The sequence below is a fragment of the Glycine soja genome, chromosome 15 (genome assembly GCF_004193775.1).
Source record: "Glycine soja cultivar W05 chromosome 15, ASM419377v2, whole genome shotgun sequence".
In the NCBI taxonomy this organism is placed as follows: domain Eukaryota; kingdom Viridiplantae; phylum Streptophyta; class Magnoliopsida; order Fabales; family Fabaceae; genus Glycine; species Glycine soja.
The window spans coordinates 2,795,001-2,820,474 of NC_041016.1; the positions used below are offsets into that span (position 1 = coordinate 2,795,001).

The window sequence follows — 25,474 nt, forward strand, 5'->3', positions numbered from 1 at the left end:
TCACATCAACTTAGTCCTCATTGCAATATAATTTGAAATCAAAAGTATTTATAAGACCAATATCACATTTTAATCATTATTAGAAGATGTCTGACTTTTCGGGATAAAAATTATGTTTGAAATATTCATCATTTACCCAAATCCACAGCATATCAGAAGCACTTTGTAAAAGAAAAATAAAAATAAAAAGAGCATATCAGAAGCACTGCTTCATTAGTGCTTCAAATGAAGAGAAATCAATGCCTTTCACTAGACATGAAAAAGTATAAGTAGCTTCAAACTCATTAAACATGTTTACCAAAACATGAAAAATTAGTATTTATCCGTCATTGCAAGACTTTGGGAAATTTCATAGTTTCTTTTGCCTTCTCTTAGTCCCATCTCCTTGCTTTTAAATCAACTACATCGGTGTGCATCTATTTATGAAGTATTGCAGCACTCGTGCATAACTTTTTTTTTTTTGGCACCTGAATATTTTGAAGATTCTGTCATAAAAGAAAAAAAAAATTAACATGAAATGTTTTTTATATGAAAAAAGTTACAATTTGACTTTTTTTTTAAGATATATGTAATATTACATTATTTCCTCAACAATATTAGTCACTAAATTAGTATTTCAACAATTAAAGACATCATGATACTAGTTCTAAGTATCAAATTGAATTCTTCTTAAACAAAAATATATCAAATTAAATCTATAATTATATTAGATTCTTATGAATTCTTTTTTTTAATCATATTTTAACTTTTAATAAAGCTGAGCACAATGACATTTTAGATCCTTTGCCCAACTAACTTGGTGAGAACTATTTCAAAAACCTAACACGATTACTTTTTTTTAAGGCGAAATGGCATGCTACAACATTAAAGAAAATCAAAGTTTTTCTATAATAATATTAATCATTTATAGATGTAATATTGTGACGAAGTTAAGGTCGATCCCATCTGAAAGAGAATGATTGTATGATTTAACACGCTATTAATAAACTTACGTTTTAACTCTCAAAATTGAGGGATAGTTTTTTTACGCAAGGTATGTTACAATACCCTCTTTATTTTCATTACTCCCGTAATTGCTACTTGCTACTTGTTTTCCACACAGCAATAATACAATTATTAAGCAAATATTCAGGAATATTTTTGCTAGTTAAATATTGAAAAAACACTAAATCTTTTTTAATTTTTAACACAGCTTTAATATTACTAATACTTTTCAACAATTGTCTCGAGAGACTTGATATCAGAACCCTAGCGACGAGTTTTTCTTTTAAACAATGAGGCATTAATATATTAATTTGAATGTGGTTAGATATTTGGTGATAATCAAGTGGAGAAAAAATCCTAACCGCATAATGTCGCATAGGGATAAAGGGCAATGCGGTTGCAAGATGCTAAAGAAAAAAACTACGATAAACTAGGGGTATAAGTATAACCAAAAAAATCATGATTAGAAACGAAGAATGAACTTAATTGACTAAAACTAGTTTTATTGTTCACCATTGGCTCTACCTCAAAAGCTCATAATCAATTCCTTTCTTAACAAAACCGATAAACCTCAAAATAGTCATGGACAAAAATAAAGACATTGCAAAGTATTTACGCTTCCTTAGTTGTGGAAGCAACTAACAATATCGTAGATGTAGCTCACAGCTTGCTAACCGCAAAAGGAAACACAACAGTACACTTGGATTACATTGGAGGCTTCCCAGAACCAAGCAGCTGACCAATTAGATTAGTCACCTGATCAAAAAAAGAAAACTGCTTAGACAATAAGACAATCACTGTATTCAACATTTTTGCAGTTTCCCATGATTTCAGAAAACCATAATGAAGTCAGAACTTCCGTGATCGACATATAACTTGATTTGCCTTGCCTTGCATGAAATTATCAAGACTTAGAAGTCTAAAGTCTAAACAGGAATTTTCAAAGAGGAGCACACACTTAACCGAGTACTAAAACCCCACTAAAATTTCATCCTAAAACATCTATATGCGAAACAATCTTAAAGCATAATATCGAATTTGATGAGAAAAAAGATAAACCAATAGATAATTCAGAAAATGCCAGACATACATCGAATAGTAAACTAAAGAAACATCTTACATGCCAGTATTTTGAAACACAGCGGTCAATGCAACTATTTTCACCCATATTTAGCTCGGATTCCTTGTACCTAAGAAAAAAGTGATAAGCAGATATTACAATAGCATTCACATTGAGCCATCATCAAAATAATGTAACAGCGAATAATTCATTGAGAAATAAGAAACTAAGCTCCAAATTGACTGGATGACATTTGAAGGGCATCAAACAAGACACTTTCTCATGAAGTTTACACAATTAGAAAAGTTTCCTTACCTATTGTCAACACACTTATTGAAACATGTCTGGGTCATCCTGAACATTAAAAACAACAAAAGGTTAGCCAAATGAGTTATCATGCCACCAACAAATCTTCTCAAACAAAATACAGTCAGATTCTACATTATACTTGCTAACAACAGCAAACAATATCAAGGCAAGCAAGAGCAGGGAAACCTACTTGTTGAATAATTCAACCCGATACTCCATCTCCTTTTCAGCCATTCCAAATATCTGCTCCGTTACCACATGAATTATTGAAACACATCCAAAAACTAGAAAAACTAAATAATCAAAAAACACCCAAAAAAGAAAATTTAAACTTGAAATCACATTGGAGTGTCAAATTAACAACATCAACCACCAGATCAGTTTTTCCAAAGTATGAGCAAGAGAAAGGAACACCTACCTGCTCTTTATCAAAGGCAGAAGGTGAGATGTTGGAAGCCATTGTACCCTGAAAATCCCCTAAAAAAATTAGGCAATGTCATGCCTTATGATTCACTCAAATATATTATTGAAGTTTGACAAAGGAGATTTTTGAGTAAATTAGTAGTAGTAACTAGTAAGTTAGTAAACAACAATGTGTGTGCGTAAAGTGTAATATCAAATTCTTAAAACAAATTTGTATACTATTCAATAATTCTTCATATTTATAGTCTTCTTTTATCATCCTCTTAATTATTTTGTATAAATAATTATTGTTTACAGAGATGGGCGATGAGGTTTTTGATGTTGTACCATGACACTCTTGGACTATAAGACAACATCAATAAGATGATAGGCTATTAGAATTGGATTAGTGCTGAAGGATAGAGATAATTTGCATAAGCTGAAGGGCATCTTACCGGGTAGATTTCCATTATTTCTAATTGTAAGTTTGCAACCATTTACAAAATAAACAAAATGTCCATTATTCCAAATCAAATCAAAGTATCATCTTCCCTAAAATACAACTAAGTTGAAAATTAAAAGTGTATGGAACTGGATCAACCAAACGCGTCACTGAGTAAAGCTTATTTTTACAACTCAGGCCAAAAAAAGTACGTTGATTAAACCAAATAAGAAAACACAGAACAACTAACATATAAAATTTCTTAATAACCTCCAAAGATATCACTTGGAACAAAAATGATTGAGAAGCGAACGAGTCATAGCAGTAATATTTTGCTTGAGTAATTCACCATTTCAACCTAACACTTATTCTCTGCATCTCTCATGCTTCTGCTTGAAACGAGATTCAACCAATAAAATCCCAAATTTTCCCAATTTTCTAATATAATGAGCGCTCTCAAGTATATGCATATATATAAAATGCCCAGCCAGCAAAATCCTTTATTATACATAGAAATCACAGTTAAGGAGTTCTAAGTCAGTTGAATGAGAAGGATACGTTAGTTATTGGAAACCCTTTGACACTGTTTTTCATTCCCACGGATAAAAAAATACAACTGACAGAACCAAAAACGATACTCTAGCTAAGTAAAAAAGTGTGAGAAAGAGAAACGTACAATGTTAAAGCGTTGAATCTAAAATCTCAATTAACAAACACAGGGCCGTTGAATTGTTGGATCGTTCAGAGGAGAAGCAAATGGCGGCAATCGCTGGCTGGCTAGGTTTCACAAAAGAAATTTCAAAAGGAAGAAGGCCAGGTCTTAACTACCCAATAAAACTTCACCAAAATTGTTGCTACAATTATACAAAATTTTGAATTTATTTGTCTAAATAACATACTTAGTACATAATTTTTTATTTAAAACCTCTCATCGAAATATATACTACTCTTTAATTTACAAATTAAATTTTAATGACAATAACAGATGAAGAAAACGATACTATCATAATCTAAAATAAACCAAATTTAATTTTTTTACAAAAAAATAATTATAAAATAAAATACCTCTTAATAATAGTAAAAAAATAATGTTATAATAAACATCTGAAATATCATATCTATTTTTAAATTACTACCAAAATTATTGATTAATATTTATATATATCAACATATTTTAACAATCAAATAAGTAAAGCTATGGGGCTTATACGCGTGAGATTAGGCCCAGTGAATTTGCCTAATGCAAATCCGACAATTACTTTCTGCACCCATGGGCACATTTTCACCTTTTTAATGTAATTATTTTCTTAAGACGTGAAGTGGAAGAGTGGTTCACATTTCACACGCAAGATCCATACATGTCGTCAGAAAGGTCTGAAAAAGAAAGGAAAGGAGTAGCAGCAAGCAGTCAAAGTTGCACAGTTAGCATGAATTGAATAGCCCACTTCTTTATCTGGTGGTTACCCTAAGAGTGTTGCTAGGTGCACCCAGCATTATTACTGGTGCACCCAGCATTTAATTAAAATACCAAAATTATCCCTACACTTTTTTCGCATTTGTGATGAATGTGTGTGAGGGTGATCCGTAAATCGTACAGATCAAGTTAATCTGTAAGATTGATATGGATCAACTTGATCCGTAAGCCTTTTACGGAACAATACGAATCAACATGATCCGTAAAAGTCTTACAGATCAAGTTGATCCGTAAAAAACTTACGGATCATGTTGATCCATATTGTTCCATAAAAGGCTTACGGATCAAGTTGATCCGTAAGCCTTTTACGAATCAACTTAAATGGCTTACAGATCAAGGGTATTTTCATCATTTTATCTTAAGTGCTGGGTGCACCAGCAATGCTACCCTGCGTTTTTCCATATTTTCACGCTTATTGGACATTCAAGCAAACCCGCAAGAAACAGTTCTACTGGGTTCAGGAGCCCAATTTCACTGGAAAGAGATCATCCATGAAGGCATAGAATGGTTGCAAGTTGTAAACCTACAACATGATCCTCACTCACACTCCATGATAAATCATTTTCCAAGACTCATCGCTTTACCTTTTCTAAAACTTCTCGCCAAAGGCCAACGTCTTAATCTATGAATATTAAACGATAAAAGTTGAAAATCTGAAACAGTTGCCCCTGAAAATCAGAAAATCAGGCTTATCACTTTTTCAGCCAGCTTGCTGTTTTGTAAACTCTGTATACAGTATTTGATCAGCCCCTGAAAATCGCTTGTAACCAAGTCCTAGCAGCATTTGATCATTTTGAAACTTAGATTGATCCTCAACAAAAAATTGAACTTCAAAGATCTGTTTTCGCCACCAAATTTAATTTTAGTATAAGCAGAAATTCAAAGAAACCGAACATAAACCGTCATGTTTGAACTCACGAACAAGTTCCATATTAATCAAAATCATTAACATTAAAATCAAGTTAAAAAGTCAGAATTACCTCCTAAACCGTTCGTACAAGAAGCAAAATTGAAAGTGAGATTAAGAGAATGGCGGGGATAACAATTCCCAGGAGAACTCTTACCAAATTTTTTAGCCTCCTTCAGCCTGAGTTGATCCTATTATGGTTTAGTTGCACAGAATATTACTCGAAATGGCATATTGAGTGTGGTCATTTAACCATCAACGGTACGCCTCTAAATACATGATTTATTCAGCGGTCAGCAAAGTAATAGAGATAATGAATATGCATAAACTACCGGAAGCTAAAGTACAATTTACTCGTACTATTCACACTTCAATTGATTCATGTTTCAAAATGATGATTTATGATTGAGTCATGAACCTGACTTTGACCACTATGCAGCATATATGAGTAACACATACCAACATCTTTGCTGGTTACCCACATTGTGCATTTAATGACAAAAGACATCAGACATGACTTCATGTTAATTTTAGACCCTACCAACTGGAGAGAGGGGAGGATAAGCAACATAACTTGCAGGAATGTCCTCTAATTTGCCAAAAGCCTTTAGTTCATCTGTTTGCACCAACAGAGTTTCTCTTGAATTTTTTCCTTCGATGTGGTTTCTTGATCCAGAAAGTTCATATGAGATCAAGCCATCAACTAACGCTATGCAGATGGAGAATGCTTGCAAAAGTGAGAATGAAGAATCAAAAGCTACCGAATAGACCCCAGGCTTAAAGGGAGAAAAACTGAAAGCAGGCTGGTTCTCTTGGTCTTGGTCATTCACCTGTAGTTAACAATGATAGTTATTGAAAAAACATTTCTAATTAATTATCCACAGGCTAACCAACATGATTAATCAACAAAAAGCTTAGAAAAATAACCAACTTAGATTAATCAACACAGTACCTGGAGGAAAAGCTCAAATGGATGTGGGAAACAAGCTTTTGATATTCTTGATTTTCTACATGCTTGACTTTCATCTGCGAGAATCTTAAGTTTACAAGCCATATCCCAACCACCACAGTCACATGATCCACCTGTTCTCCAGCGCTCAATCAGTGATGAAGGTCCACCATTACTTGGAAGACTGTGAACCCCAGTTGGGAGCACAACTGTTACATGTAGATCTTGACTGTCATTCTGGCAACTGCTCTGATGTGCATAATTGATAAAATTGACAGCCTTGGCTGATTTGACAACAATAGCAGCAAGCTCATCATTGGGTTCATAGTCAGTGACCTGAGCATCTCCCTGTTTTAGCTTTACAGAAAACAAAACAAACTCTTTTGTTGTAGAGGAGTTCACACAATTCTGACTAGTTGAATCATAATGGTGCGAATCAGAAACCTTCATTTGGGCAACAGCATGACGAATATAATCCGGACCTTTGGTTTTGCTTGCTTGATTCATCCAACTTCCGTTCTTCTTTTTGCCCTCCCTAAAGGTGAAAAATGTATAGATACGGTTGCACTTGTCTTCCTTTGAGACAGCCAAGTTCTTCACTGTGGCCACAAGAATGTTGCTATTATTGTCAACAGCAAATGTGAAAAGGGGCTGACCATTCTTCACAGCAATTCTTAGAAGAGCTTGAAATGTCGATGGCACATACTTCTTGTTCTTTGATAAATCAACTGTATTAATTGTTGTACAACCAACCCTCTGGTCCCTGTCCAGTTCTTTCTCCATAGAAAATTCCCCATTACCTGACCTACAATTCTTCTTTATTACCACTGAATCTTTTTGAGATGACTCCACCGTGCGATGGCTGTTTGATGTCTTCGGTTTCAGCAGGGGATCCAGTAATCTTCTTAAAGGGCTACTAGACCTGCTTTTGGCAGCATTACCAGGTTTATCATTGCCTGAAAATTTTGAGCCAGCATAACCTCTCACATTTTCTGAACTAGATTTAAGTGCTGCTAAGGAGCTCTGATGTGGCACATGTGCAACCTCTTTACAGCCAGAACCTTTACCTGCAAAGCCAATGCTGAAGCTAAATCGCCGAAAAGGTGAAGAACTTCTTGGTTTCTCAGTTGTTACTTTCTGATCTAATACCTTGAGAGACCCATTTGCAGATGAAGATGCACCAATGTTGTGTTTCTTTTCCTCAGCTTTTCTAGATCTGCATGGACTTATTCCTGTTCTGACTGGTACGGGTGCTGAGAAAGTAGAAGCAGGAATTTCAACATCTTCTGGATCTATGGAACTAGATCCTGACCTTTTCGGCTGACAACGGCTTCCTCTAATTTCATCTGGCAGAGGACATGCTTTGGAAATATTGGAATTTGGATATCTGCAGGGAGGTTCCTTAGGTTTTTCTGATAATCTTGTTCCAGTGGGACTTCCTAGCTTTTGACCCAAGGATGTTTGCATATCAGGAACTTCACAATGATTATTCTGGGGAATGTCTCTAGGCAAAATAAGAACAATAGGTTTGCTTTTCCCAAGCATAACTTGCTCATCAGCATCAATGTTTGGTTCTCTGAAATTCTCCACTTTCTTTTCTGGTCCACTATCTTGAGGGCTCATTTCAATCTTAGTATGTGATGCTGCCTCATATATTCCGCCATTTGGCAAGATATCACTTTCCTTATTAATATGTGGATTCAGCTGTCTCCTGACACATCCTTTTGGTATACTAGTAGGATGGTTTTGGGAAAGGTGATCACCAACTCGAGCATCGTTGCTGTGTGTGTCAATATTACTGCACCCACCTCTAAGATTCTGACAATTTCCAAAATTCCCTCCAGATGATTTGACAGATACAGAGTAGTCTTGCATTGGAGATGCCATGAAGTGAGATTGCAGTGACGGACGAAATATTCTTTGACGAGAAGGAGAACAAACAAAACCTTTGCTAGAATTACCAGATAATCCCTCTGTTGAAACAGAAGATGATGTATTAATAGTAGATGTCGAGCTCCGGCTACTTAAGGGTACATGTTTATGACTGTACTGCCATTGTTGTAGAGTGGCCCAATCAAGCACCCCAACATTCAAAGCTTTATCAGGAATTTTTTCTCCCTTCTCCAAGTAACCTGGTAAATTCGACATATACTTAACCAGTTCATCTTCCTCACTTGCCCATTGATAAGTTGCTTGCTTTTGCTTATTTCCGTAAGGTTTTAAAGAGTTGTCTTTGTCATTTTTGGTAATTTCATGACGAAAATCAGCATATGACAAAGAAGCTTTCTCCAGTTTCAACCTGTCATTAATTTTTCTGTTCATTCTGATGGATGGTTTCCAGCATTTCACTCTGACCTGGCATCAGCTGAATAAACCATCTCAGCTGTGGCTTTGAAAACAATGTACAACCTTTTTGTTGTTCAAAGAGAGTGCAGTTGGGAAAATGCTAATGCTTCTTTTTCAGCTGCACAACTGGATTACATTTACAAATCAAACTTCCAAAAACAAAGATTTCATACTAAAAGAAAAATAACTATTGAGAATAAGCAAATATATCAATATCAATTATCAAGGTGTTTTTCAGCTGCACAACAGGATTAAATTCACAAATCAAACTTCCAAAAACAAAGATTTCATACTAAAAGATAAATAGCAATTGAGAATAAGCAAATATATCAATATCAATTATCAGGGGTGTCTTCTAGGACCACATTATTTTCATTTCCTCGTTTTAATAACCATGGGAACCATATGCAAAACCAGTAAGCAAAATCACAATAGCAGAGAGTTAAATTTACAGTACCAACTACCCAACTACATTAAAGACAAAGCTAGCAAAAACTAAACCTGCCATTACGACAATTTAATTGGCAGGAACAACAAATGAGAAAATCCAATCAGATTAGTTCAAATGGAAAAGCCAATACAATGGTAAGAACTAAGAACTGATAAGACTGAAAATCTTTCTGAGAAAAAAGCATGATAAGGCTTCAGGGAAAAGGTCATTTACAATTTCTCCCCCTGCTTTTACTGGCCACCCTTTTCAGATAGAAAGTAATGGTAAAGTTTGTAGCTATAAGGAGCCTTCCAGCTTTCAACTCTTCCTAATCAATTTTGATAGCTATATAATTCAATGTGATGATGACTTAAAGTCCACATAAGCTCAACTTCCCAAGACGAGAAAAATTAGGGAAGTTGTACAACAGATTGAATAATATACGAAAACTAAATATGTTGGTTCATGAGTTAATGCAAATTTTAAAAATCAAACACACTAGTGTAGGGGCAAAACCGAAATCAAAAAAAGCGGAAGCTAAAAAACAAGATTAAGTGGTCCATGCGATCCCATTTTCAAAAACCAAAAGATAAGGCATCATGAAACAAACAACGACAAGTATCAAAATCTTTTGCCCAAAATTAAACGGAACTGCCCAATATTCCATTATTATTCCAAGCCATTCAACAGCATTTTCACTCGAATTTCAAATAATAAGGCCACGTTTGGAGTTTGGTAAATTGGTCACCACCGCGAAAAGGAAACAAAAACAAAAAGCGAAACGCAACAACTTTATTAGAAAAACAACACTTTCACTGTCTTTTCCACGCAACATTATCTCGCCAGGACCGCACGGTTGCTGAAAATTACTCAAAGCGTCGAAACTCAAAACCCTTGGTATTGCACGTGCGTTTATAAGATTATAATAATTAAATAAAAAATAAAAATAGCGAAACTCTAATTTGGAGCTCGGAATGCTTACCGGAGAAGCGGTGGGTGAAGAATGCAGAGAAACGAAGGGTCGTCTAGCTTGGAGAAGAAGCAAGGAGTGTCGGTGCCGTCGTTTGGTGCAAAAACGACGTCGCAGCGGGAGTGAAAGTGTGGGGCGAGCAACCCCAAAACGCGAGATAAAACAGTTATATAGTGTCGTCCTCGAAAAACGCAATCTCAAACTCCAATGCTACTGAGAAAAGAGAGAGAGAGGGAGCGTGTGGTTCGGTTCCTCACTTTCTCGCTCGTATCGTTCGTATCTGTGCGGTGTGTGCAGTGATAGTCAAAGAGGGTTGAGCTGAGAGATAGTGAAGCAGGGTGGGGCCCACATGGTTTTTTTTTTTTTTCATCCGACGGATGAAGGAGGGTTTGGTGATCGGACGGTGATGGTGGATTGCATAGAATAGATGGAGAGCATATTCTGGGTCCCACGTGTGATTCTTGGTGAAAGGGGAAGTTTGAGTTGGTGGGCTTGGAAGGGGCCCACTTAGGTGTTTGCTTGCGGAGTATGGACCTTTGGATTGGGCTCGGGCTGGGCTTGAGATTGGTGATTGTCGTTTTGTGCCGTCTTTAGCGAGAGATCAAAGATGAATCAATCATGTTACAATAGCCGAAACAATTTTTATGGGGGTTCGCTTTTATCCTTTTCTTTGTCATTTCAACTCCGACGTTTCGCATAGGCAAAGGTGGATTCCACTTTCCACGTTAAACCCACTTCAAGCTCTTTGTTAAGGATTTTTTCTTTTTTAACTTTCCGCACCTACCTTTTCTTTTTGAGTTTTTCTATATTTTTTTATATTTCTTTTTACTTTCAATCCCTCTCCCTTTCCCTCTCTCTTTTATATCAGTATATTAGCCAACTCAGTAGTTGATTAAATAAAGGTATATAAATTATTATAAATTTTCTTATACTATCTTTAAATTTTATGGATAAAAAAAAATATTATTTTTTATTTTTTTATTTTTATCTGTCATTGTTATTTCACTCATTTTATATATCAGTCTATTATAAAGTTTTTATTTCATATTTTCTTTGCATTTGTGCATTATTTGTCATATGTTATAATTCATTCTGTTTTTTTCTCTATCACTTACTAAAGACACCTCTATGAGTAGTGCTTATTTTACATTTGCTTATTAAGGAGCACCATGCTTAATAAGACTTTTCCATTAGAATTAGTGTTTATTGAGCATTCTTCGGGCAGCAAATGTTTATATAATGATACGAAGTTATTTGTGAGATCTATTTAATAAACATTTAGTTTAATTGTAATTTTGATCTTCTTTAATATATGATGAGTGATATTAGTTTAATCTTTAATTTTATATATAATTTTTGGTTTAGACTAAGGTATGTTAAGTTAATGATTGACTAATGATGTGTCAGAATTGTGGATGAGATAAAAATGACATTTAATAATTTAAAAATAATTTAGTTAACTATTATAAAAATAAAAGAAATAAGCATATGTAAAATTAAGAATTAAACAAAAATTATAATTTTTTAAATTTAGAGACTAAAATCACAAAGCAAAATTTACAATTTAACCTGTAATTTTTTAAGTTATTGATTTAGAGAGAAAAGATACTTAAATTATAAAAATGTAAATATGAACAATAGATGTCGGCGACGTCTATTTAAGAATTTCAAAAAGTGAGAAAAAAATCATTGAAATAGAGATGACCTAAATATATAAACTAAAGGGTGCATGTAAAGTCATTAGATATAAACTGCTGAGGCCACAAATTATTTTTTTCCCAAATCTGCGTAGTTTACTAAGGACTTTACATGCAGCATTATAGTTATCCAAAATTGAATAGGATTGAAATAGACTCAACTGTTAGGTGGAAATAATATTAAGTCTCGTTGTTGTGAAGGAGAAATTAAAAAAGACTCGTAAGAAGACTCAAATTAGGTTAATTCATCTTTTACTCGTTTCTCCATAGGCTTAATTGGCATATTTCTTTAGTGAGACTCATTTTCCTTGCTTCTAAGCTCAGCATGATAGACACCTATTAAGCTTCATCTTCCGAGAGGTGTTCCCCGAGCCAAAAAGAAATGGTTCCATTCAACATAATTGAACAAAACTACTTTATGTTGTTTTCTTGTTAATTCTGTTAATATTTAGCTATTATAGGATACATTATTGTTGAGGAATTACATCTTGTACTACCCCCAAAGTAGAAATATGGTAAAGTACCATTTAGATTCTTTTGATCGTACTGTATTTCATTTCACTTTGGTTCAGTTTCTTGTGACTTGTTTCATTACGTTAAGTGTTTAATATATTAATTTTAGAAATATTTTAAACTTTATCTTTAAGTTTGAGTCTCGAAAAATAATATTCTCCCTCTACCATAAAGAAAAAAAGTCCAAGTCTCGAAAAAAATATTTGACCGATACCGCTCCTGATTGTGAAGTGGCATCAAAGATAATAAAGACTTCATTATTAGGTACCTTAAAATCAAAACATCACTATTAGGAATAAGATCCAAAAATGTAATGATGCTGCCTGCAATGCAATCCCTTACTTAAATAAACCAATTACTTTTCAAATGAATAAGATGATGATAATGATTAATAGGCCAGTACCAGGTCTTTTTTATTTTATTTTTAACGACAATAGAGTCTTAAAATATTGCATTGCACATGATTGATCAGATCAAAGAGATAAAAATATTCTTGGGTCAGGGATCCGATCATAACTTTGTGATATTATTCCTAACTCCGGTCAAAATTCCAAAGACAACATCGAGGATACTTGGGTCGTTAGCCCAAGGTGCACAGAAAGTTGCTAGGTTTGAAAAGCCTAAAGTGTGTGATCTATGATGTGAAAATCTATGCTATATTTCGTCTCCAGAATGCATAATATGACAATACTCTCACTCGAAAATTATGAACTGATTCTTTTAAGCAAAATTTACTTGCAGTTTTTACATTTTTTTTTCTTATAGAATCCATGCAAAGAAAAAACTTCACGTGCGGTATGGATTTCTACGTCAAAATTGGATCAAAGTAGGTATCGGGTGTAAAAGACTTTAATGAATCTCTACGAGAAAACTATGTTTTTTATATATAAATAAATAAAAATTATGCTCTTATAATAGAAAATAATTTGATATTATCATCTAAAAATCATATCAATAATAATTTACGATTAGATGATAGTATAAATTATTATACACAACAAGTGTATCATCATTAAACTTTTTTTCTATTAAATTCTTTTTTTAATACTTATAAACTATTTATCTTACTTTTTGGCAGTTTAAAAATTATTGTCTGGACAGATTTAAAATAAAGGAAAACATAAATTACTGCCTGAAATGTGACTAATTAAAGCTTGGACGTGCATTGCATGAAAATAATTAGTATAAAAAAACTAACTGATCGCTATAAACATAGTTTAGAAAAACAAAAAAGGAGGAATCATTACGGCATGTGCAATGCATTATATTAAAAAAATTCAGTAGACACGAACACAATGAAATTGCAATTGCAATGTCTCGATTCCTAATTATTGTCAGCATATTGTTGAAATGATTAGTGGTGAAATTTCTAAAGAAAAAATAGTGTATAATTATTATGCAGCATCTATCAGTGGATTTTTTTCGTAGCCTTTGCATATTTATAGTTATGCGATATCGTATAATTAACGATGTCATTCCAACAAAAATATCCGGACGAACACTCAGCTTTGTGTCTAACTGTCTATTCAAGCCTTGCCAGGCTAATTAATATAGATAATGGATTTTAAAAGATATTCTGAATGAATAAAAATGATTCATTAAAAGTATTATGGCTTTATTTAAAATTTTTTTTTTTTTACTTTTAATAATGTAAAATTACTTATAACTTATCATAGATAGTTTTATTTAATATTTGTTTTTTTTATTCATAATTCAACTGCTACACTAACTTCAAGTACTTGATAGTTGATACTGAGGGAGGATTTTGAATATTTTGCAGATCTCTCTTTCAAATCGCTGCGTATAAAATAGAATGTTGTTAATTCGTTATATATTTTTGAAGTCTTTAAAATCATAATAACTAAAAAAAGTCGATTAGAGTCAGAAATTGTCTTTCAATAAGTTGGGCTGATAATACACCAGCCTCTTTAAGGTTGGGCCATATTTTCTCAACGAGGCCCATCTGACATATATTAATTGGGCTGAAAAGTCCTGTGAAACATTTTATGGAAGTCACTATTTTTACTCTCCTTCTTTGTTATCCACGTTCCTTTTTAATTGATTTTCTTAGTCAACTAAAACCATGCTTGCACAAACTTTGTTAACACACTATATGAGCGAGAGAATTCTTTTGCACATATGCCAACACCCAAAAGAATTTGTAAACGAAAGAAGAAGTCTGCAATTGCCCTTAAACGAAACTTGTACCCCCAATAAACTAGCATATACGACTCCCTCTTATAGCCTAATTATATATGCACAACAACACGACCTGCATCTACTGAACAACATTTCTGTTAAGTGTAACGAGAAGTGAAGTGGGAAGAGTCCCGAAATGGTGACGATGGAGTTGATGATGAGGCAGCGAACGGATTGCTCCACAATGTGAAGGGAAGAAGAGTTGAGGCAGTGAGAAATGGTGTGTTTTTTGGATCAAGTTATTTGAGCATTGATCGAAGCTTCGAGATATGGAGGAACTAATACCCTAATTCCAATACAAATTTCCAGAACGGTTAACAAGGGAGTGTATTCTTCAAGGGAGGACATTTTTGGAAAAGAAATTTAAAAGGAGCGTGTCTTTAGCAAAGAGGGGGAATGGAAATAACAACTCCTCATTTTATTTTATTTTGCTTATGGATATAGGAGTATTTGTTAAAGGATCTTGTTAATTACATTATTTAAGAAATTAAAAGTCAAAAGTTTTTAATGCGTAAATAGGAGAGTGAAAAAAAATATATATAATTTTACATCTATCAGTAAAAAAAACTTTTTACTCTTTGTTCTTTGACTAGTATCCTTGAGACACTTTTAGAACATATTTGATTTCCTCTTTACATAGTTAAAACTTGAGTTTTAAATCAGTCAAATTTAATTTTTCATTGATCATCGTGTTTGCCAATCAGTCATAAACTTGATTTGGGTGGCCCAAACTCAAGTCAAGTTGAAGCTATTTCTGATAACTTCTGCATCCACTCCAACAAAAACTATATATGAATATTAAAACTCATTTTGATAATTATACATCTAAAATTAATTTTGATTGTAAGTTTCTTAACAGCTTTATGTGTGAAAATCAATTTTTTTAATATTTATCATTCAAACAAAAATTACTTTACAACAAATTCACATTTATTAAATTAAATATGTTCATTCTAAATTAATTTTATAAATGCATATTCAAACACGCCTTTTGTATTTGTCTTTGTTAAAAGTATTAGTTTGACTTGGAGTAAGAAACTGAACAAGAACAAGAATGATGAAAATATGTGGATACTTTTTTGGCTATCGTGTTTACCGGATGAAATGTATTGTCATTATTTCTTTGGAGGGGTGGGGTAAGGACTTTATGAATATTTTAAAGGTGCAGCAACGAGAATCTTATCAAAGATTTTGGCATTGAGTATAGACACAGTATTGGGACGACCTATCTCCACAGCCCCTGTTTTTATCTTATCAACGAGAATCATCTTATTTTATATAATTTTTCAATAATATATACGTAATCATCCAGTCCTTACCCGTCTCTTTTTCCCCTTAATTTGTTTTTTAAACTGAAACTCATCATGCACCACGTACGTAACGTAATTCTCAATAAATTATATATCATTCATATTTTAACCCAAATAGTAATATATATATATATATATATATATATATATATAGACTATTTATGTATGCTAATATGAACAATATTTGAAAAATAAATACATATTATTTTAATAAAATTATTGTAATAATTATATTAACAAGAAATTAATATTTATATTTATTTAAACAAGGGGACCTGTTAGGTATAACTATTTTTTTAATGACTTAAATATGATTCTGTTAACTAAATAATGTTTCATAAAAGTCTGGATTTTTTTGGCTAAAAAAGCTTGGTTTAATGGTCATAGAGCTTATTTTCCACTAATTGTTATGAGAAATAGGAGGATATGTAATTGAATCACTACTATTTAATTATCAGATACGACTATGGCCAAGTCGGTGACACCAATATCTTTTTCTTGAACTCAATTATGTATTCGTGGTTAGAGACGTGTAAACTGTAAGGTAATACGTGCAACGAAAATGGGAAGAAGCATTATTAATCTAGTCTAGGTACAATGATGATTCTATATATGTCTTAGCTTCAGCAACAGGCGTGTGTTTTTATCCTTGTTTTGTCGATCTTTTGTCTTTTTCTTCTTCTTTTTTATTGGTCCATTCCTTTTCATCTATCTTGCTGTATTCTACCTCTGGATTTTATGGGCTTTGAAACTAAGAACTTCCGGTCCAGAAAATAAATAATATTTATGCTTGATCTCAAGCATCACACCAAAAAAGACAACAAAAAAATCTGAATATCTAGCATAGCATTTTTAAATTTATCAATTAACAACTTCATTGGGATACCCCGGAATAATGTAGGGTTTCATGTCTTCTATCTAAGCTTCGTCGGTAAACATGCTTGGGGACTTGGGGTTAATTTAATTGCTTTTTATTTATCAATTTCAAATTGAATTAATAACCGTTGCGCTGCCATACACTTCTTGAACTTGCTATGCTTTACGGAATAGATGCAAATATATATAAAATGCAGGTTTACATGTCAATCGGCCAACATAATTTATAAATTTATTCTTTATTTGTATTTATCAAAATTCTATTTTATAGTCATATCAAAATTATTACGTGACAACAACTTTGCATGTAATTTAAGGATAAATTCTTAAATAAATCAAGTGATAAGAGTCTCATAAGGATTCTTGGTAGATGCGTGCATGGCAATATAAAAACATGGGTTACTGTTTCTTTTTACATTGAATTGTAGTTTAGATTAGTATTCTTTTCTTTTTTTTAGTTTGTTTCAATATGTCAAAAAAGTCTCACAATGCTGAAGAATTGAGATAAAGTATAAATCATAATCACTTTTTATTTATATCTTATTTATTTCTTAAGCAAAGTTATTTATATAATTTGACATACACATTTTTTTATTTCACTTTTATATAATTAAAAGAGGAAAATTTTGTTTTTTTTCTCTTTTTTTCTTTCTATTAAACAATCTATAAACATATTTTACTTTCTATTAATTCTCTCCTTTTTAGTTTGTTTTCTTTATTACTTTTCAATTTTTTTTTCTATAGCAGACAAATCTTAAGACCTAGAATCAGAATTATCTCTTCTTTTTTTATGTTAAACTTTTGGTATAAAAAGAAAATATCTGAATACGATATTACAAAATAGAAAGATCTTATATTAGAAACAAATCAATAATTGGGCTAAAATTGAAATGTGATAATAATCACAAGACTAAGGCTGATTGAAAAGATGGAGTCTTGAGGCAGTGCATTGCATATTTGCATTGGAGCACATAACTAAGCTAATAGTAACTGTAGACATACCAGGAGTTTGACTAAATAAATGGACCACCTCAAAAGGCTAAGGAATCGGACACATCATACTCAGCGTTATACGCATCCGTTTCCTAGGTAAGCAATCTACGGACATGAGACCCACCTCGCTACACTCCACTACGTTGTAGTACTACTACTTGTACACATACAACAATGCAAGAAGTAAAGGATCTATTACCATTTTATTTATCACTCCATATAGTAGTTAGTAGTAGTTGTAGTTGGGTAAGTTTAATTGTTAAGATAGATTCCAATAACCATCTCGCATAAGGATCTATTATAATTTATTTATTAACATTTATTCTTAAATTTTGAATAAATTCAATCTTAAAAGCTAATTTAAGAAATGAGAATTTTGTTCATAATTCAATAACAATCCAATACCAGATAGTTTGACACAGTCAGTAATATCATTACAAAAATTCTAATATTATCTTATCATTTGAATTTAGATAATAAACTATACCTAGCTAACAATGATTGTTATAATAGAGTCTCATGTTATCTTATAATTTGATTTTAAATTTTACCTCAATCCAATAAATTAATTCAAGAGGTGAAAATTACACTTTATTTATATATTATTCTTCTTTGTTAGAAAATTAGTTGATGTGACATCTTCTATGTTTATTTATTTTATTTTATCAGATATTTTATAGATTAATTGTTTGAATATTTTCTTGTCAAAAAAATTGTTTGAATATTTTGAGATTTTTTCAACAACTAATCTTCCAAGATTAAACTCTGGTCCGTTTAACTAAGAATAATTCGTTTAGATTTATACAAAAGTTTATTAGTACGTAGTAGTTAATATTTTTTTTGTATTAACTGCACTTAGTTATACAATGCTCAAATATTGTATTTTTATTTTTGTTGTTATACTATTCTGGTATTCTGAGTTTAGCGAAAGAAGAAAAATAAAAAGAAGTGAAATGAAAAGTTTGTCGATTTAGATTGACGTGTATTGTATATTCTGGAATCTAGAACTTAGTTGATTCTTGACTATGAAAATGGGGCCTGACGGCTATAAACTGTAACATCACATTTATTGAAAACATATGCTTAAGATTAAAAACATATTTTCTTTATTTTTATATATTTAAAATTGTAAACAAACATAATTGTTTATTTAAAATGTTTGGATCAATAAGTATTAGAAAACGTTAAATTTTTTAGATCAATTTATTTTTAAAAATGTTTTAACAATAAAATCTAAATAAATGAGTGAAAACACGTATTTAGTTAATTTTAAATATATTAATTTTAATTATGTGATATTATTAAAGATTTAAATTAATTAAGTTTATCGCATCATAAATTTGTACACTCCCATTTAATATAATTATTATTATTATTGTTTTTTTCTGTTATTTAGATAAATGAGAGCATTAGAGGAATAGCAATGAAGTGAGAACAAATAATGTTTTGGAGGAGTTACATTATATGTTATTTTAAGATTTTCTTTTCTTCTATTTTTATTTAATAAAAATAATAAATCATAAGACATTTAATCATAATTATCTTTTATAAAAATATATGTAAATTAATTATTCTCATGCTAGATCACATTAAATTATAACAATGACTATAGTAAAATTTTAGTCCAATGATTCAAAAATATTAAAATGAAGATTACATAATTAAATTATATCAAGGATTATGATTAGGTTAAAATATTAATGCAACGTCTCGAAAGTTTAACTGAAATTTATATAAATATATAGATTGTTCATTCTTATTTTACCAAAGTGCTAAATATTAAGACTGTTAGTAAGCTCAATCCAATTTAATTAATTTATAATGGTTTAGGCCATGTAATAGAACAGTGGGCGAGGTAATAATAACAGAGCAGGCAAATAAGGCAGAGGCCCATAACTAAGCTGAATTATTACAAAGGATTTTAAAAGACATCCTCTGTCAGGACTCACGAGTACGTACGTACGTAGTAGTATACACCTACGCAAACTTATACCCCATAAGAAATAGCAAAACACAGACATATTTATTAAATCCGTATATTGATCCCTAGTTGTCGTACTCTGCGTGTAAAAAGATTCCCTGTGTAGTATTGGAATTTCTTTTCTGGTTTATTCTTCTTCACTTCACTTCACAGTTTCAGACCTATCTTCGTTTCTTTGTTCTTCAGTTTGGGCAAAAAACTGCCAAAACAGGATTATTATTGTAAAAAGAGGAGTAATGGGAAATGCATGTGCATGTGATGTGTATTTCTCAATACGTCCACTCTTGAGGCAGAATCGTATCATTCTGGATACTTGCCGGCGCGTTCTGTGACCGGGGCTTCTGAAGTGAATACATTCCATCCCTGTTACTCACTAGAACATCTGCAGATCGTAATCATCATATTATCAAATTAAGATTCTTCCAAACAAATTGGATAAATATTAGTATAAGTTAATAATATTTGATAATATATTCACACTTCACATTCAATAACCGGGACATCATGCAACTTGCTAACGAGAATGGACTTTTGGGAACTGCTCTGCCTTCCAAAATCAAAATTGGGCAACCTAGATCCTTCCCCTTATTAGGTAGTGGGACCATCATAATTTCAACTATTTTTCATTACATGTAAAAATTGAAGATATATATAAAAGCTTATAACACAACACTTACACATTCTGTTCAGCTAATCAAACTAGGTCTTCTAGATAATTTTAACTAATCTTTAGGAGAAATATAAGTAAATATTATTAATTCTTTTTCCTAAATTAAAAATTTAAATAAATGTCACATAAAAATGGACAGATTCATAGACATTTAATGGTCTTAGAAGATCTAACAATTTTTTTTCATGAAAACTTGAAATGAAACAGTTTATTTCCCATTGTTTCTAAATTTATTTTTGAAATAAGCTTTTTAAAATTGTTTAACGATTATTTTAGTATAAACTCTTAGAACTGATTTTAAAACACAATAATAAAATTAACTGCATTTTTAAATAATTGTTTTTAAAAAATGCATGAAATTGAAAATCTCATCACATGTTTTAATTTTAGGAAAACATAATTATACTTGATTAAAATCTTAATTTTTCATTCCACTTTATAAAAATATAAGAAGATAAAAAATGCAAAAATATTACATTTTTTTTTACAGCTTGCAAAATACTACTATTAGCACACACGGAAATTTTAAAATGCTAAACAATATAAAACAAATTAAAATTTTGATAATTACTAGTGTTAGGTTAGAAGAAAGGTAGCAATAAATACTGGGCGTTATTAGAACAAACTAGATCAAATAAAAGATGTTGAAAATAGAGTACCATGAAGAGGAGGGAAGCCACCGGCTTTGGGCCCAGACGTGGCAGCCATTTGGTCGAAGTGGAGTTGCAAAGCCTGGACAACTCTGGCAGGTATAAGAACAGTGGAGCAACCTTTACCTGACACATTGTACACGATATAAATCATTTCCGATGTAAGACGTGCCACGAATCAATTTTGTTGGCAAATGGCAATAAAGTTCTAATAAGGATAAGGATTTGTCAACATGAAGAAATTAGAATCTCCAAATTTGGTCACCAACTCTCTTAACTGTTTTTTAAGTAAATAATGTACTCAACATAAATTTAGTAAAAGCACACGATAGTTTCTGAAAATCATAAATTTAGATCTTAGTATTCTTTTTTTTTAGTGGGGCACAAAAAGATTAAAAATAAATTTAAAAATTTGAATTTTTTTTGAGATACTATTTTTCTTCCTTTTTTTTTTCTCTTTAAAAAAAGTTATTACTTTGTATTTCCCTCTCTTCCTTTTCTCCTTTCTTTCTCTTTCAAGTGGACCACATACAATATTAAATATTTTAAGGATCAAATTAGATTGTTATTTCATTTTCAATTTCCAAAAAGTGCATCTTGTTTGGGAGAATTTGGAATATTCTCAATAAGTAGATAAGAACCAATTCCTTTAAATACTGAAATCTATTAAAAAAAGGAATTCATCTCTCCTTATATACGTTTTCACATAAAAAATCTAAACATCTAACATGATAGTAAAAAAAAATTGTATTAATATATATCTTGGTTGTGGCAAAAGAAAAAACCACAGATCCGGAAGGATGGAGCTGGTACAGCATGTGATAATAAAATATTGGTTAGCAATGAGCCAACAACGTTCACAAGCAAAGTGGGAGGTTAGATACTAAAAAAAACTAAAGGGATATTTTAAATTTAATTATGTTATTATATTAGTTGAGACTAGATGCGAGACTCATGAAATTTCGGAACGGAAGATTAAGAGGTCCATGCGGATCTACTGCAAGTTGAAAATTAACTGGAGTTGAAGCCCTCACCATAAGTTTCTCTTTAGTTTATTTTTGTATTAATATTTTAACTGATGGTTGAGATTCATGCAGTAAAAAAAAATAAATATTAAAGTGCAGGCAGAGTAGCGGGATAGAAGGGGTGGGACATAACATCTCATAAATAACAAATAGTAAAGGGATTGCAACTGGGATACTGCACATTCCATTACACTAACTAACTAACTGCAGAAAAAAAGTAATCATATAAGCAAGACGAAAAGATGGATCATGTATTGTATATATTACCTTGTTTGTTGGTTGAATCGGATGGTGTAGTGGCTACATCACCACGCGGCAAGAAGACGCCAGTCCCAGCTCTAGAACCGGGCCCTTTCAGAAACAGGACCCGCATCCCCGCACCGCCTTGCTGTGGGCCGGGTCGTGACGGACGGGCCCTCTGTCCGTTTCCTTTCTTGGCCTCGTATGTCTGCGCTCTACGCGTACTGGGTTTCCGCTTCGGAGACACCACCACATGCTCTGGCTTCACCCCAGACATCTATTACAAATAATAATATTCCATAACAACAAACAAGTTAGTTAGTTAGTTAGTTAATTAATTAAATTAAAGGTGAAACTAACAAAAATAGAAATAAAACACTCTTTATCTTACTTCAATGGCTCGAATCTGTTCCTGAATTAGAGATTGGTAAGAATAGAGTTCAATATTGGAGCTACGAAGAAGCTTGTTGTTGGAATTTCCTGTTTCGTTAAGCTTCATCTCCTCAACCGTTCCAAACATGTCGTAGCTGCTCTTCCAACAACACTCTTCAGGTGTAGCTGGCGCTGATGCCTCCTGAGATGAACCTTCTGGACTCCCCTGTTTTGAGTCCCGTGACTTCACCAGAAGAAACGGAATTTCCATTTTATTTCAAACTCATTAACTAATTTGTGTAATAATACTAGATAAACAAAATAGTACCGAATCAAGATCGATGGAAGAGAAATCGAAAGTGTCGTCATCTGGAAGCAAAAAGCGAGCCATGCGGTGAGTTAACTCGGAGATGAAATCGTCGTCGTTGTCCTTCATGGGAAGCTCGGGGAGCGGGTTTAAAGCTGAGGCGTGGTGGATGTCGTCTTTGTGGTTATGCTGTGACGAAACGACGTCGTGGTTGTCGTCGGGGAATAAGTGAGAAGGAAGCGAAGTGTGTAGTTCAACAGCCATAAATATGATAGGGGAGGAATTATGGGTGGAGAAGCATATAAACAGCACTGCTTCTTATGCTTGTTTGGGCAGTAAGTAATAACTGGGTTTGGAAAATGAAGCTACCGGGATTTAGTTACTTAATTAATAGGCAGATGAAGAATAGAATACTCGAGAATGAGAAAAAGAGAGAGAGAGAGAGAGGGTGGGCCCAGTGCCTGTTGGGGGTTGTGATCGGAGCTTTTTGATGCGCGGAGTTCGGTTTAGTAGTTGGACCATACATTGTCATTTACCTAGCTGTACAACTCAACTGCCATTTGTTGGACTTGGTATAAGTTCCACCCAAAACATGCGAACTACTCTAACAGTCTCCATCCCTATTCATTCTTTTCTTATTTCCCTTAACAACGTTAATCATTTCATTTCAGTGTTTAGTTAGTTTGCAAGAAATTACTACTATCCATGTAATAACACATCTAATCTAACAATACCATATATATGTGCAGTTTAGGTTTTGTACTAATTGATTTAATTTGATATCTATGTCTATTTGTTTTATTGTTACTTTGTTATTATCATGTCACACAAACTATATTAATTAGGTCTAATAATCTGTTATTCTTTTATTTGTTAACCACTAAATTTGGCATTCATGCTTCTTAAAGTCAAAAGTCTACTCCCTACCCTTAAACTAGTTCCATTTGGATAAATTGTTGTTAACCAAAAAATAATATTGTTTTGCAATTAAAATTTGATGATTTTTTTTATGTAAAAAGTCAAAGCAACTAAAACACAGATCGAATGACAATCTTGATTCTTCAAAATTATAAAGAAAAATACATAGTAAACCTAACATTATACATACAGTTTAAGATTTTTGCATAACAAGAATGTGAGAATGGCGTCATCTTCAAATAAAAATGTGGGGGTGGGGAAGGGGGGATTGGAAATTTACATATACAATACGTATAGGTTTATTGTCATAATATAGTACCATAACTTGTGAGAGAAAAGCACACATGATAGGAATGACAACAATACAGGGGTAGTAGAAATTATATCATCAGGGTAGGTAAATTTAGAGTCTAAGATGGGTTAGTTTGAATTTGAAGGAGGAACATTAGAATCACACCTACTACAAGAGTTATTGTTAAGTTTAGCTTATCAGACTCGAGTCTATTTATCTTGATAAAAATGTCTCTTATGGTTTCTTTGTAGTATCCATGAATTCACACACACATGCGAGAAAATAATTAAGTTATAAGCTATTTTTTAAACATTTTATTTTTTATTAGGTTTTATGTTGTCTGTCATAAATATAAGGTAGGAAGTTAAAATAAAATCTCTTAAAAAGCTTATTCAATCAAAATGGTAAGGAAATTTTTTTACTCATATTGTTTAATTAATTTAAAATGTTAGTAAGAATTAAATTCAAGCTACTATGGGTGAGTTCACTTGGTTGAGCAATTGAGCTGAAGGATCTTCTTAAATTAGTGATAATGGCTGCTCATGATAGTAGAACAACAATTTGACTACCCATAAACACTTTGACAGTCAAATAAGAAGGTGATCCATTTTTTATGTCATATATGTGAGTTGTGTCGACTTGAGATTAACACATTAAACCTCGATTTGTCTAAGATTTGAGGCGTTGAGGTGTGACTTCAATTAATCTATAGTGTGTAACCTTGTTGGGTCCTAATTAGACATAAACCTGATTTATAATATATATTTGTGTAAATATATGTGAGTTTGGACGCCTAAAAGGTGTTTTATGTCCCACATCAATTATGTGAGTTGTGTCAACTTGAGATTGTCACAATAAGCCTCAAATATTTTGGGGGATTTAAGGCTTCGAAGTGTGATTTCAATTGGAATAGCGTGCAATCTTATTGGGTCTTACTCAAAAAAATAAAATTGGGTCTTAAATAGACGTAAGATTGATTTATAATGCATTTAATATTTTTACATTTCTCATACATATATATGTGAGCTTTGATGTCCAAAAGGTGTTTCATTTTCCAGGTCATATATGTGAACTGTATCGACTTGAGATTGATACATCATACTTCAATTTGTTTGAGGTTTGACGTGTTGCGGTGTGAATTCAACAGAGTCCTAAGTG

The 25,474-nt window shown here is 32.3% G+C and overlaps 3 protein-coding genes across 5 annotated transcripts; all 3 read right to left on the minus strand.

Moving 5' to 3' along the window:
- Positions 1-1,446: 1,446 nt before the first annotated feature.
- LOC114387136 (mitochondrial import inner membrane translocase subunit TIM10-like) lies at positions 1,447-4,036 on the minus strand. 2 transcript variants are annotated; one of them, XM_028347269.1, is made up of 6 exons: positions 3,874-4,036; positions 2,772-2,819; positions 2,544-2,596; positions 2,360-2,398; positions 2,105-2,174; positions 1,447-1,740 (listed from the first exon to the last, which is right to left on the minus strand). In XM_028347269.1, the coding sequence occupies exons 2-6, from the start codon at positions 2,811-2,813 to the stop codon at positions 1,690-1,692; spliced, it is 255 nt and encodes an 84-aa protein (XP_028203070.1). In that variant the 5' UTR covers positions 2,814-2,819; positions 3,874-4,036; the 3' UTR covers positions 1,447-1,689. The 2 variants fall into 2 exon arrangements, with proteins under 2 accessions (XP_028203070.1, XP_028203069.1); XM_028347268.1 differs by having other exon boundaries at positions 2,772-2,830.
- A 1,847-nt stretch (positions 4,037-5,883) lies between these two features.
- Positions 5,884-10,647, minus strand: LOC114388442. 2 transcript variants are annotated; one of them, XM_028348937.1, is made up of 3 exons: positions 10,286-10,647; positions 6,531-8,999; positions 5,884-6,408 (listed from the first exon to the last, which is right to left on the minus strand). In XM_028348937.1, the coding sequence occupies exons 2-3, from the start codon at positions 8,847-8,849 to the stop codon at positions 6,109-6,111; spliced, it is 2,619 nt and encodes an 872-aa protein (XP_028204738.1). In that variant the 5' UTR covers positions 8,850-8,999; positions 10,286-10,647; the 3' UTR covers positions 5,884-6,108. The 2 variants fall into 2 exon arrangements, with proteins under 2 accessions (XP_028204738.1, XP_028204739.1); XM_028348938.1 differs by lacking the exon at positions 10,286-10,647 and adding an exon at positions 9,538-9,732.
- Positions 10,648-19,653: 9,006 nt separating this feature from the next.
- LOC114386948 lies at positions 19,654-23,571 on the minus strand. Its single transcript, XM_028347026.1, has 5 exons — positions 23,128-23,571; positions 22,819-23,043; positions 22,455-22,704; positions 21,172-21,288; positions 19,654-20,224 (listed from the first exon to the last, which is right to left on the minus strand). The coding sequence occupies exons 1-5, from the start codon at positions 23,368-23,370 to the stop codon at positions 20,112-20,114; spliced, it is 948 nt and encodes a 315-aa protein (XP_028202827.1). The 5' UTR covers positions 23,371-23,571; the 3' UTR covers positions 19,654-20,111.
- Positions 23,572-25,474: the final 1,903 nt, after the last annotated feature.

Bases quoted from the DNA above. Each gene is read 5' to 3' on its own strand.
- LOC114387136 (XM_028347269.1), bottom strand. From the start codon at position 2,813: ATGGCTTCCAACATCTCACCTTCTGCCTTTGATAAAGAGCAG. The intron at 2,597-2,771 runs GTAGGTGTTCCT...GTAACGGAGCAG, and splicing joins CTGCCTTTGATAAAGAGCAG to ATATTTGGAATGGCTGAAAA. The intron at 2,399-2,543 runs GTAGGTTTCCCT...TTTAATGTTCAG, and splicing joins CGGGTTGAATTATTCAACAA to GATGACCCAGACATGTTTCA.
- LOC114386948 (XM_028347026.1), bottom strand. From the start codon at position 23,370: ATGGCTGTTGAACTACACACTTCGCTTCCTTCTCACTTATTCCCCGAC. The intron at 23,044-23,127 runs GTACTATTTTGT...CTTCTGGTGAAG, and splicing joins CTTCCATCGATCTTGATTCG to TCACGGGACTCAAAACAGGG. The intron at 21,289-22,454 runs GTAATATATACA...ACAATGTGTCAG, and splicing joins CGATTCAACCAACAAACAAG to GTAAAGGTTGCTCCACTGTT.
- LOC114388442 (XM_028348937.1), bottom strand. From the start codon at position 8,849: ATGAACAGAAAAATTAATGACAGGTTGAAACTGGAGAAAGCTTCTTTG. The intron at 6,409-6,530 runs GTACTGTGTTGA...TGTTAACTACAG, and splicing joins CATTTGAGCTTTTCCTCCAG to GTGAATGACCAAGACCAAGA.